This window comes from Rhinoraja longicauda, chromosome 1 (assembly GCF_053455715.1).
Source record: "Rhinoraja longicauda isolate Sanriku21f chromosome 1, sRhiLon1.1, whole genome shotgun sequence".
NCBI lineage: Eukaryota > Metazoa > Chordata > Chondrichthyes > Rajiformes > Arhynchobatidae > Rhinoraja > Rhinoraja longicauda.
The window spans coordinates 12,712,793-12,726,435 of record NC_135953.1 but is presented as its reverse complement, the minus strand read 5'-3'; the positions used below and the strand labels follow the sequence as shown (position 1 = coordinate 12,726,435).

Here is a 13,643-nt window from a genome sequence, read left to right as displayed (position 1 = left end):
CGAGTCACAGGCCTCCAGTCCAAGAAGCAACCTTCCACCACCACTCTCTGCCTGTACTGAGAGATGGGTAGTAATTTCTGGATCTGCGATTGATAGCTGCACGATGCAGATGTATCAATGAATAAAAAATACCAGGGATGCATTCTTACTTCATGCAGTCACTCATAATTGCACATGAACGTGTGACATCCCAGTGTATGATTTACAGAAACATTGTTAACACTTTCACCTATCATCTTTTGATGGACTTGATGCTGTAACTTTGCACTTGAACAAGACCTCGAGTATGTTGATGGAGCTGTACCAATTCCCACTGTTTGAACAGTGTGAGGTAGACCTTTAGAACGTGTCTGGATGAGCACCAGATGCATCACAATTTACAGCACGAGGAACCAAAAACTAAGATCTTTTTGCATCGCCAATGCATTTTGCACTGATTACTGCAAACCTTGTGTGTCTTAATGCAGTTATGTGCAGAGTAATCTTTAAAACACACGTGGAGTTCTGGAAGAATGGTTGGTTTAGTTTAGAGATGCAGTGCGGAAACAGGCCCTTCGGCCCACCGAGTCCGCACCGACCGACCAGCGATCGGTCGCTGGTGCCATAGTGAGGCCCACCGGAAATTGGAGGAACAGCACCTCATATTTCGCCTGGGCAGTTTGCAGCCAAGTGGTATGAACATCGACTTCTCCAACTTTAGATAGTTCCTCTGTCCCTCCCGTCGCCTCCTCCTTCCCAGATCTCCCTCTATCTTCCTGTCCCCACCTATATCCTTCCTTTGTCCCGCCCCCCCCTGACATCAGTCTGAAGAAGGGTCTCGACCCGAAACGTCACCCATTCCTTCTCTCCCGAGATGCTGCCTCACTTGCTGAGTTACTCCAGCATTTTGTGAATAAAAACCTTCGATTTGTACCAGCATCTGCAGTTATCTTCTTATAGGACATTTCCCTGTCCAGGGATATGGATAGAAAGCAGGAACGGGGTACTGATTTTGGATGATCAGCCATGATCATATTGAATGGCAGTGCTGGCTCGAAGGGCCGAATGGTCTACTCCTGCACCTATTTTCTATGTTTCTATAACGATTTCACTGATAAATGACCAATTCATCCTCTTTTCCTGTCATTTTGAGTAGGTCATTGGCACTCTGAGGAGTCTCCTGCTCTTCCTTAAATTCTGTGGTCTTAAGTTTACCCGATGAACCCAGTGACTTCAGGGCTGATCCAGAGGATTGTATTTCAGACAATGTGGTGTACCTTTGGCATGATGTGTTGAAATTTGAGTCAGTGTTTGAGATGGTGGGAGGGAGAGGGTAATGGGAAATTGAACGGGCCTCGGGAAAGACCAAGTCATTGATACTGAGATGACCTGTATATGTTAAATCAATTTTATGAGCAAATGGAAATATACTATGTAAATCCAGAGCACAAATTTTTTTTGGTACAATTTCATGTAAAGTAAACACAGCACGGAGAATAAATTAACACTTTATTTACATTCTGTTACAGTTTAATTTAAAAGATTTGTTAATAATACATTGATGAGTTGCAACACCAAGAATCATTTGTTATTCCACGTCATGCCTTGTATCTGAAGCAGAGGTCTGAGTCACGTATTTATGTTCTCCAGAGATGCTGCCTGACCCGCTGAGTTACTCCAGCATTTTGTGTCATTCTATGGTATAAACCAGCATCAGCAGTTCCTTGTTGTTACGTTTACACAACTGTGTCTTATGACCTTGAGAAATGTTTCAAAATGCTTTGCAATCAATGATCATAAGGCCACGAGTGATAGGACCAGAATTAGGCCATTCGGCCCATCAAGTCTACTCCACCATTCAATCGCGGCTGATCTATCTTTCCCTCTCAGTCCCATTCCCCTGCCTTCTTCCCATAACCCCTGGCACCCATGCCAGTCAAAAATCTTCTCAATCTCTGCCTTAAAACCGCTATTTTACTTATTTTCTCATCCTCTTTAGCCAGTAATGCTGAGGTAATTTTATACTACTTAGCAGAGCTTCAGCAGAATTAATCAGAGTCCAATCTACAGCATATCCTGTCTCAACAAGACAAGCCTGGGTACACTTTAGAAAGAGTGTTTAGGCCTTAAGGCATAGTGGAAGAATGGATAAAGAAAATCTCTAATTCGTTATTTGTGTGTGTGTTTTTTTCTCTTGCCCATCCAGTCATGCCTCGTTTTGCTGAACAAGTGGAAGTCGCAATTGAAGCGCTGAGTGCAAATCCCCCACAAGCCTTCGAGGAGAATGAGTTCATAGATGCTTCACGCTTAGTTTACGATGGAGTACGCGACATCAGGAAAGCAGTGCTGATGATAAGGGTATGTTTGCCAATTCTTTACTTGGATTTACAGGCCTGGGTGGCAGTGCTCACTGCTAATATAGTTTTACGTCTAAAGGATGCTAAGTCTGAAGCACGGGGACTGATTTACTTAATGTTTTTTTTGGTTAAGGCAGCAATCATGATCTTGGATGATGTAGCCAAAGAAATAAAAATAATTCTCATCCATTGATTGTTGCCAAGTGTTCATCTGCCCTCTGCTTGGATGTGGTTCCATCATTACATTATCCAAGTGAGCTGGAGAAGGACAATGAATTTAGTCATTGGAACGAGGCATTTGAATGTTCAGAAGCAGATGCAGAAATGGGATGTTTACACAGAAGGAGACTGCAATATAATCTTCCCAAAGTTAACAATGGGTAGCCATGGTGGCGCAGCTGATCTCCAGTGCCAGAGATCTGGGTTCGATCATGACTACGGGTGCTGTCTGTACGGAGTTTGTATGTTCTCCCCGTGACCGCGTGGGTTTTCTCGTGATCTTTGGTTTCCTCCCACACTCCAAAGACGTACAGGTTTGTAGGTTAATTGGCTTGGTGAATGTGTGGAGATCGCTGGTCGGTGTGGACTTGGTAGGCCGAAGGGCCTGTTTCTGCGCTTTATCTCTAAACTAAACTAAACTAAACTAAACCAAACTAAACAATTAACATGTTCAACTTCGTGATATATTTCACGCTAAAAAGATGATCTGTGTGGGGTTTTTGCTGCATTTTATTTGTTATCAGTATAATCTGCATGAATGATTGTGGAATTTTGAAAGGGAATTAAATTCAGCAAAACTCAAGCTTCTGTGATTTTTGTTCTGAACTCTTCTTCATTGGTTCAAAAAATATTATTATATAATCCAGAATCCAAAAATCCAGAAATATAATCCAGAAATTAGGTGGGTGTGACTGTTCTTTGTATTAAATCAACGTTTTCTTCAGACTTTAGACTTTAGGATACAGCACGGAAACAGACCCTTTTGCCCACTGAGACCAGACCAACCATGGATCACCCTGTACGCTAGCACTAGGCTGCACACTAGGAACAATTTACGATTGTTACCGAAGCTACTAAGCCTATAAACCTGCACACCTTGGAGTAAGGGAGGGAACACGATCACCCGGAGAAAACCCATGTGGTCAAAGTGAAAATGTACAAACTCTGTACCGACAACACCTGTAGTCTCTTCTCCTCCTCTCTCCCATCAGGCAAAAGGTATAGAAGTGTGAAAATGCGCAGCACAAGATTCAGGGACAGTTCCTTCCCAGCTGTTCTCAGGCAACTGAATCATCCTGCCACAACCAGAGAGCAGAGCTGAACTACTATCTACCTCTTTGATGTCCCTCGGACGATCCTTGACCGGACTTTGCTGGCTTTACCTTGCACTAAACGTTATTCCCTTATCATGTAAACTGTAAATGGCTCAATTGTAATCATGTATTCTGCTGACTGGTTAGCACGCAACAAAAGCTTTTTATTGTACCTCGGTACACGTGACAGACAATAAAGTAAACTGAACTGAGTCAGGACCGAACCTGCGTCCCTGGCGCTGTAAGGCAGCATGTGTCGGAAGGAACTGCAGATGCTGGCTTAAATAAAAGGTAGACACAAAATGCTGGAGTAACTCAGCGGGACAGGAAACATCTCTGGAGAGAAGGAATGGATGACGTTTCGGGTAGAGACCCTTCTTCAGACGTAACACCACCACTTCAGAGTCTGAAGAAGAGTGTCGACCCGAAACATCACCCATTCCTTTGCTCCAGAGATGCTGCCTGTCCTGCTGTAAGGCAGCAACTCTACCGCTGCGTCATTGTGCCGCTTCGAAGGAGCCTTGAACTCAGTGGGAATCAAGAGGAAATCTCTCCACTGGCTGCAGTCGGAACTCACATGAGGCTTCTGGTTGTTGGAAATCAATTATCTAACAACCAGGACATCATTACAGAAGTTCCTCAAGGTGGTGTTGTAGGCCCAGCCATCCTCAGCTACTTCATCAATGACCTTCTTTTAATTATAAGGTCAGATTTAATGAGGTTCACTGTTGATTGCACAGTGTTGAATTTCATTTACGTTTCACCAACAAATGAACCAGCCCATGTCTGCATTCAGCAAGACCCGGATAATATTCGGCTGTGCAGTAATAAGTGGAAAAGTGGTCACTCGAGCACTGGGCACTGATCATCTCCAAAAATTATTCTGATCAGCTACCTTTGATATGCAGTGATATTGCCATTGCAGAGTTCCAATGCTTCACCAAAATTATTTGGGGGCAATGTGATGAATGGAAATTTAACCTAGTCTCATTCCCAGGATAAATAAATTAGTAAAGAGTCATGACTTCATAGGGCTTCAAGGATGGAAACAGGCCCTTCGGCCCAATTCATTCATGCCGACCAGGTTGGCTACCCAAGCTAGCCGGACTTACCCTGCAGCTAGCCCATATCCCTCCAAACCTAAATCATCCCCTCTCATCGTAAACCTATGCTAGCTTTAGATTCCTCTGCTCTGGCAAAGAGACTGTGGCTATTCACTTTACCTATGCCCTTCTTAATTTTATATACCTTTATAAGGTCATCCCTCAGCCATAGATAAAAGACCAAGCCTCTCGTATAGGAGCAGAATTAGGCCATTCCGTCTTTCGTCTACTCCGCCAATCACTCATGGCTGATCTATCTTTCCCTCTCACCCCCATTCTCCTGCCTTCTCCCCATAACCTCTGAGATCCGTACTAATCAAGAATCCGTCAATCTCAGCCTTAATCTCAGCATGGTGGCACAGCGGTAGAGTTGCTGCCTTACAGCGAATGCAGCTCAGGAGACCCGGGTTCGATTCCGACTACGGGTGCCATCTGTACGGAGTTTGTACGTTTTCCCCGTGACCTGCATGGGTTTTCTCCGAGATCTTCGGTTTCCTCCCACACCCCAAAGACGTACAGGTTTGTAGGTTAATTGGCTCGGTAGATGTAAGAAAACATGTCCCTAGTGGGTAAAGGATAGTGTTAATGTGCGGTAATCGCTGGTCGGCATGGACCCGGTGGGCCGAAAGGGCCTGTTTCCGCGCTGTATCTCTAAACTAAAATTATCTATTGACTTGGCCTCAACAGCTGCCTGAGGCAATGAATTCCACAGATTCACCACCCCCTGACTCTCCTAATAGCTCAAACCCTCCAGACCAGGTAACAGTTATGTGGATCTTTTTTGCTCCTTTTCCTGTTTAATAATTTTCTTCCTAAAACAATGTGATGTGTACAAATGACTCCACAGTGAGCCCTTACCAATGTCTTTACAGCTGTAACAAGACGTCCCAACTCCTGCACTCAACACGCAGACTAATGAAAGGAAGCGTGCTAAATGCCATCTTCACCTCACTGTCCACCTATGTCGCCAACTTCATGGAACTATGTACCTGCATCCCTGGGTATCTACAACAATACCTAAGGCCTTATGATTTATTCTGTATGTCCTCTTCTGGTTTGTCAGACCAAAATACAATCCCTCATCAAAATGCAATACCTCGCATTTATCTGAATTAAACTCCATCTGCCAATCCTCGGATAATTGAAACAGTTGATTGAGATCCCATTGTAATTATAGATACACTTCCTCACAGTCCACTATGCCACCTATTTCCGTGTAATCCACAAAGTTACTAGGCATGTCCATAGCTTCATTCACAGCCAAATCATTAATATTACTAATGAACATCAATGGACTCAGCATGATCCCCATTGGCACATCATATGTTGGAGGACTCCAGTCTGAAAAACAACCTCAACCACCATCCTCTTTCTACTGCCTTCAAGCCAATTTTGCAACCAATTTGCTAGCTCGCCCTGGAGTCAAAGAGTCATAGGGTCATACGGCATGGAAACAGGCCCTTTGGCCCAACCTGCCCACACCGGCCAACATGTCCCTACACTGTCCCACCTGCCTGCATTTGCCTCTTATCCCTCTAAACCTGTCCTATCCATGTACTTGTCTAAATGTTTCTTAAACATTGCAATAGCACCTGCCTCAACTACCTCCTCCAGCAGGTTATTCCACACACCCAACACCCTTTGTGTAAGAAAGTTACCCCGCTTGAGGTTCCTATTGAGGCTTTAACCCCCCGCCCTAAGAGCGGCACGGTGGCGCAGCGGTAGCGTTACTGCCTTACAGCGAATGCAACGCCGTCGACTCAGGTTCGATCCTGACTACGGGCGCCGTCTGTAAGGAGTTTGTACGTTCTCCCCGTGACCTGCGTGGGTTTTCTCCGAGATCTTCGGTTTCCTCCCACACTCCAAAGACGTACAGGTATGTAGGTTAATTGGCTGGGCAAATGTAAAAATTGTCCCTAGTGTGTGTAGGATAGTGTTAATGTGCGGTGATCGCTGGGCGGCTCGGACTCGGTGGGCCGAAGGGCCTGTTTCCGCGCTGTATCTCTAAATAAAAATCTAAATTCATGTCCTCTAGTTCTTGATTTCCCTTCTTTGAGCAAGAGGCTCTGTGCCTGATCTATTTCTCTAATTTTGTGCACCTCTATAAGATCACCTCTCTTCCTCTTGTACTCCGAGGAATAGAGACCTGGTCTTTCCCCCCTCTCCCTGTAGCTCAGGCCCTCGAGTCCTGGCAACATCCTCGTAAATCTTCTCTGCATCCTTTCCAGCTTGACAACATCTTTCCTACAATATGCTGTCCAAAACTGAACATAATACTCTAGATGTGGTCAGATGGACACAAAAAGCTGAAGTAACGCAGCGGGTCAGACAGCCTCTTTGGAAAAAATGAATAGGTGACATTTCCCAGACCACCTGCTCTCTCGATATGCCACTCTAAATGTGACCTCACCAATGTCTTATAAAACTGCAACATGACCGCTGGATGCTCTGTCAGGTGAATCCATGAGATCCAATCTTTTCAGACCAGCCTTGCTATCTGCTCATTGCATTTACTTGTAATCCTTTCGAGAAGACTCAAAATTGACTTGTTCTATCAGCACACAGATGCACTTCATTTTAAATCTGTGAAGCAAGCTGCTGTTCTGTTATCAAACCAGAAAATAGTCCTGTGCTATATTTTTTAAAACTCATTTATACTTATTGAAAACCAGATTACTCAGTTGTCCGAATTCAGCAGTAGTTTAGTATTGTAACAAAATAACTGCAGATGCTGGTACAAATCAAAGATATTTATTTCACAAAACGCTGGAGTAACTCAGCAGGGCAGGCAGCATCTCAGGAGAGAAGGAATAGGTGACGTTTCGGGTCGAGACCCTTCTTCAGACTGATGTCAGGGGGGTGGGACAAAGGAAGGATATAGGTGGAGAGGAAGATAGAGGGAGAACTGGGAAGGGGGAGGGGAAGAGAGGGACAGAGGAACTATCTAAAGTTGGAGAAGTCAATGTTCATACCGCTGGGCTGCGAGCTGCCCAAGCGAAATATTCAGTATTGGTCTGAGAGGAGGATCAAGTGATTTCATCCTACTCTTCATTCAGTAAATTAACAGCCAAGCATCTGTATCACTTGCCGATCCTATATTCTTTGTTGCCCTGAATGCACAAAACTCCATCTCCCTCTTGAATATACACATATGCTAGGCACCCACAGCTCACTGGGGTCAACAATCCTAAAGAGAGTATTAAACTACATGTTTTCTGTGATATATGCTGATGATACAATACTAGTCATAATCATAGAGTCATAGAGTGATACAGTGTGGAAACAGGCCCTTCGGCCCAACTTACCCACACTGGCCAACATGTCCCAGCTACACTAGTCCCACCTGCCTGCGTTTGGTCCATATCCTTCTGAACCTGTCCTGTCCATGTACCTGTCTAACTGCTTCTTAAATGTTGGGATAGTCCCAGCCTCAACTACCTCCTCTGGCAGTTTGTTCCATACACCCACCACCCTTTGTGTGAAAATGTTACCCCTCAGATTCCTATTAAATCATTTCCCCTTCACCTTAAATCTATGTCCTCTGCTCCTCGAGTCACTTACTCTGGGAAAGAGACTCTGTGCATCTACTCGATCTATTCCTCTCATGATTTTATACACCTCTATAAGATCCCCCCTAATCCTCCTGCGCTCCAGGGAATCGAGACCCAGCCTACTCAACCTCTGCCTAAAGCTCAGACCCTCTAGTCCTGGCAACATCCTCGTAAATCTTCTCTGTACTCTTTCCAGTTTGACAACATCTTTCCTATAATATGGTGCTGTCGTGAGCAAAGATATATAGAAATAGTTCACCTTTTGTCTCGTGCAAGTATCCAGTGAATGACCAGCATAAACAAAATCAGGTGAAATGCCATTCTGATTGTTTAAGCCCTGTATGATAATGCAGATAAACCTTGCCAGTTCTGGGTCTCAGCAGCTTGGACTGGCTATACCATCGCTACATGGACCACTGAGAAATGGTCGGTCGCTAAAATACACATTCCATGACAGTCAGAATGGCGTAAAGGACTGCTCACAATGAGAGGGTTAATGGAGGGGGATGGTGGGTGGGAATATGACACTCTCGTTCGTGATTAGAAACCCTCTATTAATGTATGAACTGATGGGCTGCACCAGCCTCCAGCCACTTCAAGTAATGTTATAGAGTCATACAGCGCGGAAACAGGCCCCTCGGCCCAACCCACTATCCTACACATGAGGGACAATTTACAATTTCACCAAAGCCAATTAACCTACAAACCTGTGTGTCTTTGAAGTGTGGGAGGAAACCGAAGCACCCAAAGAAAGCCCACGTGGTCACAGGGAGAACATACAAACTCCATACCGTAGTCAGGATCAAATTCAGGTCTCTGGCGCTGTAACGCAGCAACTCCACCTCTGCGCCACTGTCACCCCATTTTGTCCATCGCTCTCTGAACCTTTCCTATCCATGTACCTGTCCAATGTCTTTCAAATGTAGTTATTGTCCCTGCCTCAATTACATCTCCGGCAGCTATGTTATCAGAGCATCTTACATGGAAGTGCATCATCGCAGATGTTCAGTTTCAGTTTCGTTTATTGTCACGTGTACCGAGTGTCGCGCGCTAACCAGTCGGCAGAAAGACATACATGATTACAATCGATCCATTTACAGTGTACAGATACATGGTAAGGGAATAACATTTAGTGCAAGGTAAAGCCAGCAGAGTCCGATCAAGGATAGTCCTAGGGTCATTAAAGAGGTAGATAAAGTTCAGCACTGCTCTCTGATTGTGGTAGGATGATTCAGTTGCCTGACAACATCTGGGAAGAAACTGTCTCCGAATCTGGTGGTGTACGTTCTCACACTTCTATACCTTTTGCCAGATTGGAGAGGGGAGAAGAGGGAGTGGCCAGGGTGTGACTCATCCTTGATTATGCTGCTGGTATTGCCGAGGCAGCGTGAGGTATAAATGGTGTCAATAGAAGGGAGGTTGGTTTATGTGGTGCTCTGCGCCGTCCACAATTCGCTGCGAGTCATGATCATTGTTAGTGATCACAATACACCAAAGGGTGGCACGGATAAATGAGGCAGAGGTTTTGGTCAAAGCAACCTTTAACCTAAGGGAACCGTTTAATCTGTGTTTCTGCCGCTTGCAGCAGGCATTTCTTCTTGAAAGAGAAAGGAGGTCTCGTGCCACTTATTTCTGTTGGTTAATACCATATGGTTAATATGTGTGGGCTATATTAGCAGACAGACTCACTAAGCAAAATCTTGCCCAGAAGTGTCCAGTCCAATTTCTGGGCAATCGCTAATTGGCAGTCGCATTCAAGAGAGAGCTAGATAGAGCTCTTAAGGATAGCAGAGTCAGGGGGTATGGGGAGAAGGCAGGAACGGGGTACTGATTGAGAATGATCAGCCATGATCACATTGAATGGCGGTGCTGGCTCGAAGGGCCGAATGGCCTACTCCTGCACCTATTGTCTATTGTCTATTGACCCAGCAATGAGAACTAGCATGATCTAACTCGCATAAATGTGCCCAATCTCCAAGCACGAACATGCAAATGAACAGGGACGGGCAGTGTTAACGAATAAGAATGCAGGAGATGGATTGTAATGTAAAAATATGAGCCACTTCATATTCATCGGAAAATCTAAAATGACAGAATAGCTCTTCAGCAACACAAAGCTGGTTGGTGTACAGAGATATCTTCGTCTGTTGATTCATGAGATGCAAAAATTAAACAAAGATGCAGCAGACAATTTGAAAAGAGAATAATTGTTGGCCTTCATTCCAGAATGGTTAGTTTAGTTTAGATTAGAGATATGGAATATAGCTAAGAATAAGCAGAGCTCTTGCAAGACTTTGTTTGCTTTATTCTCTGTAACTAAAGAAAGATATTTACTTCACGGGGGATATGTTCTGCAGAAATGATTTACTCGCTGAGTTACTTCGGCACTTTGTATCATTAAGTCACACGGCACGGAAACACGGCCTTCAGCCTATCTTGCTCATACCAACCAAGATGGCCATTCCATTTGCCTGCACTTTGACCATATCCCTCTAAATCTTCCCTATCCATGTACTTGTCCAAATTTCCTTCAAATGTTGTTATAATACGTGCCTCACCTACCTACCCTTCACCCTCTATGTTAAAAGGTTGTCTCTCAGGTTCTTGTTAAATCTTTCCCCTCTTATCTTAAACCTATTTCCCCAGGTTCTTGATTCTCCTCCGCTGGATAAAAGGCTATGCATTTACCCAGTCTAATCCCCTCATGATCTAATGCACCTCTTTTAGATCACACATTCTCCCACGCTCCAAGGAATAAAGTCCTAGCCTGCCCAACCTCTCCTTATAGCTCAGAACCTTTTAACATCCTCGTAAATCTTGTCTACATTCTATCCAGCTTTACAACATCCTTCCTACAGCAGGGTGACCAAAACTGAACACAATACACAAAGGTCTTGTGTACGATGGAACTGCAAATGCTGGTTTACACCGAAGATAGACACAAAGTGATGGAGTAACTCAGCAGGACCGGCAGCATCCCTGGATAGACGGTATGGGTGACCTTTTGGGTCGAGACCCTTCTTTAGACTCTCCCCTGGCGCTCAGTCTGAAGAAGGGTCTCGACCCGAAACGTCACCCATTCCTTCTATCCAGAGATGCTGCGGTCCCGCTGAGTTACTCCAGCACTTTGTGTTACACAAAGGTCTTGTGTCCTTTTGTGCATTAACCCGCATCCATAGTTCTTTATTTCTACTGGATTGTCCAGTGGGAATAGATTATGATTGGCCAGTGTCCTCTGGAAACAGAGAGATCACATTGGCATGTGTACGAATTTGAGACAGAATATCAGAGAGGTGCCTGGGAGAATTTATTTTGTGTAGTATGGTATAAATCCTTGGAATTCTACACCTTAGGTTATATTGACTCCCCAGTCATTTTGTGTGTTCAAGCCTAAGACTGATAGATTACTGGACATCGAAGGAACCTAAAGATATCATGATCATGTGGACCTTAAGATTGACCTTAATGATGGTGTCACTATCATATTGAAGGACAGAGCATGATCAGGGAGTCTTTGTTGTCATATTCTTGGATCCTTTTTCTTTGTAATTAGGTTTAGGTTTAGCTGTAGCTTTATCGTTGTATCGAGTACCAATGTACAGTGCAAAACCTATCGTGCATGCTATCCAAAGATATCAGATAAATCCATATAAAAAATACAATCAAGTCAAACTCAAGCTCAATAGATAGATCAAAGGGGTAGATATAATGTGCAGAATATAGTTCTCAGCATTGTAACGCATCATGAATTATGAAATTGTATCATTTTCAATGTTTTGCAGATCAGGATTTTTAAAATAATAATTTGAAGACATTGCCCGAGTTAGAAAGATGGAGAATTTGGAGTAGAGGTACAGGTGGTTACAGAGGCAAGAGAGACAGGACCAAAAGAGGATTTAAGAAAACATTGAAAAGATTAAAATTAATATTTGCGGTAAGAAGAGGATGCTCTTCTTGCTCAGAGGATGTGTTTGAGAAGGAGTTTGATAAGTTCCTAAGTGAGAGGAGCATTCGGCACACCAAGTCTACTAGGCCAATTAATCGTGGCTGATCCATATTTCCCTTTCAACCCCATTCTCCTGCCTTCTCCCCGTAACCCCTGACACCCGTACTGATCAAGAATCTGTCAATCTCTGCCTTAAAAATATCCTTTGGCTTGGCCTCCACAGCGCTCTGTGGCAACAATTTCGACCGATTCACCACCCTCTGAAATTCCTGCTCATCTCCTTTATAAAGGTACGTCCTTTTATTCTAAGGCGATGACTCTCCCACTAGTGGAAACACCCTCTGCACATCCACTCTATCCTGGCCTTTCACCATTCGATAAGTTTCAATGAGGTGCCCCCTCATCCTTCTAAACTCCAGCGAGTACAGGCCCAATGCCATCAAACTCATCGTATGTTAAGCAAATCATTTCTGGGATCATTCTCGTAAACCTCCTCTGTACTCTCCCTAATGCCTGCACATCCTTCCTCAGATATGAGGCCCTAAACTGGTGACAATACTCAGAATGCGGTCTGACTAATGCCTTATAAAGCCTAAGCATTACATCCCTGTATTTATATTCTAGTCCTCTCAACATAAATGCTACATTGCATTTGCCTGCCTAACTACCGATTCGACTTGCAAGTTAACTTTCTGGCATCCTGTATCAGCATTGTCTTCCAACCAACCTGCTATCCTTGCTGGTATCTTCCCTCTGATACCATGAGCTCTCGTCTTCTTTTGCACCCTCACGTGCAGCACCTTATCAAAGGCCTTCTGAAAATCCAGGTGAACAACTTCCACTGACTCTCCTTTTCTACCCTGCTAATTACTTCCTCAATGTATTCCAACAGGCCAGATCTCCCTTTCACAAAACCATGCTGACTTTGGCCTGTTTTCTCAGTAAACGGAAACGTCATCCTTTACCATGGACTCTAAACTCTTTCATGGACTCTAAACTGAAGTCAGGCTTACAGTTTCCACTATTCTGCTTTGCTCCCTTCTTGAACAACGGAGTAATATTCGCAATTTTCCAATCGTCTGGAACCACTCCTGACTCTAATGATTCTTGAAAGATCACTACCAATCCCTCCACAATCTCTAAAGCCACTTCTTACAGAACCCTGGGGTTCAGTTCATCCTGTCCAGGTGACTTATCCACCTGCAGACCTTTCAGCTTCCCAAGTACCTTCTCCTTAGTAATAGCCACTCCACTTACCACTGTTCTATGTTCTTAATTGGTGGCTGAGATTAAAATGGAGACCGTATGGAGTCACAAGTTCACCCTGACACTAACACCATTGTGAAGTTGCTAACATTCTGGTTCAGCTGCCTGATGAGGTAAAGTCACCAGTA

At 44.2% G+C, this 13,643-nt stretch overlaps 1 protein-coding gene across 5 annotated transcripts in view; it reads left to right on the top strand.

Moving 5' to 3' along the window:
• The window catches only part of ctnna2 (catenin (cadherin-associated protein), alpha 2), a 1,150,825-nt gene that overhangs the window by 865,858 nt on the left and 271,324 nt on the right, over positions 1 to 13,643 (top strand). For all 5 annotated transcript variants that reach the window (XM_078407736.1, XM_078407821.1, XM_078407459.1 and 2 more), the window contains one exon: positions 2,186 to 2,337. In XM_078407736.1, coding sequence (XP_078263862.1) covers positions 2,186 to 2,337 — 152 coding nt within the window. The remainder of the gene's footprint in view (positions 1 to 2,185; positions 2,338 to 13,643) is intronic.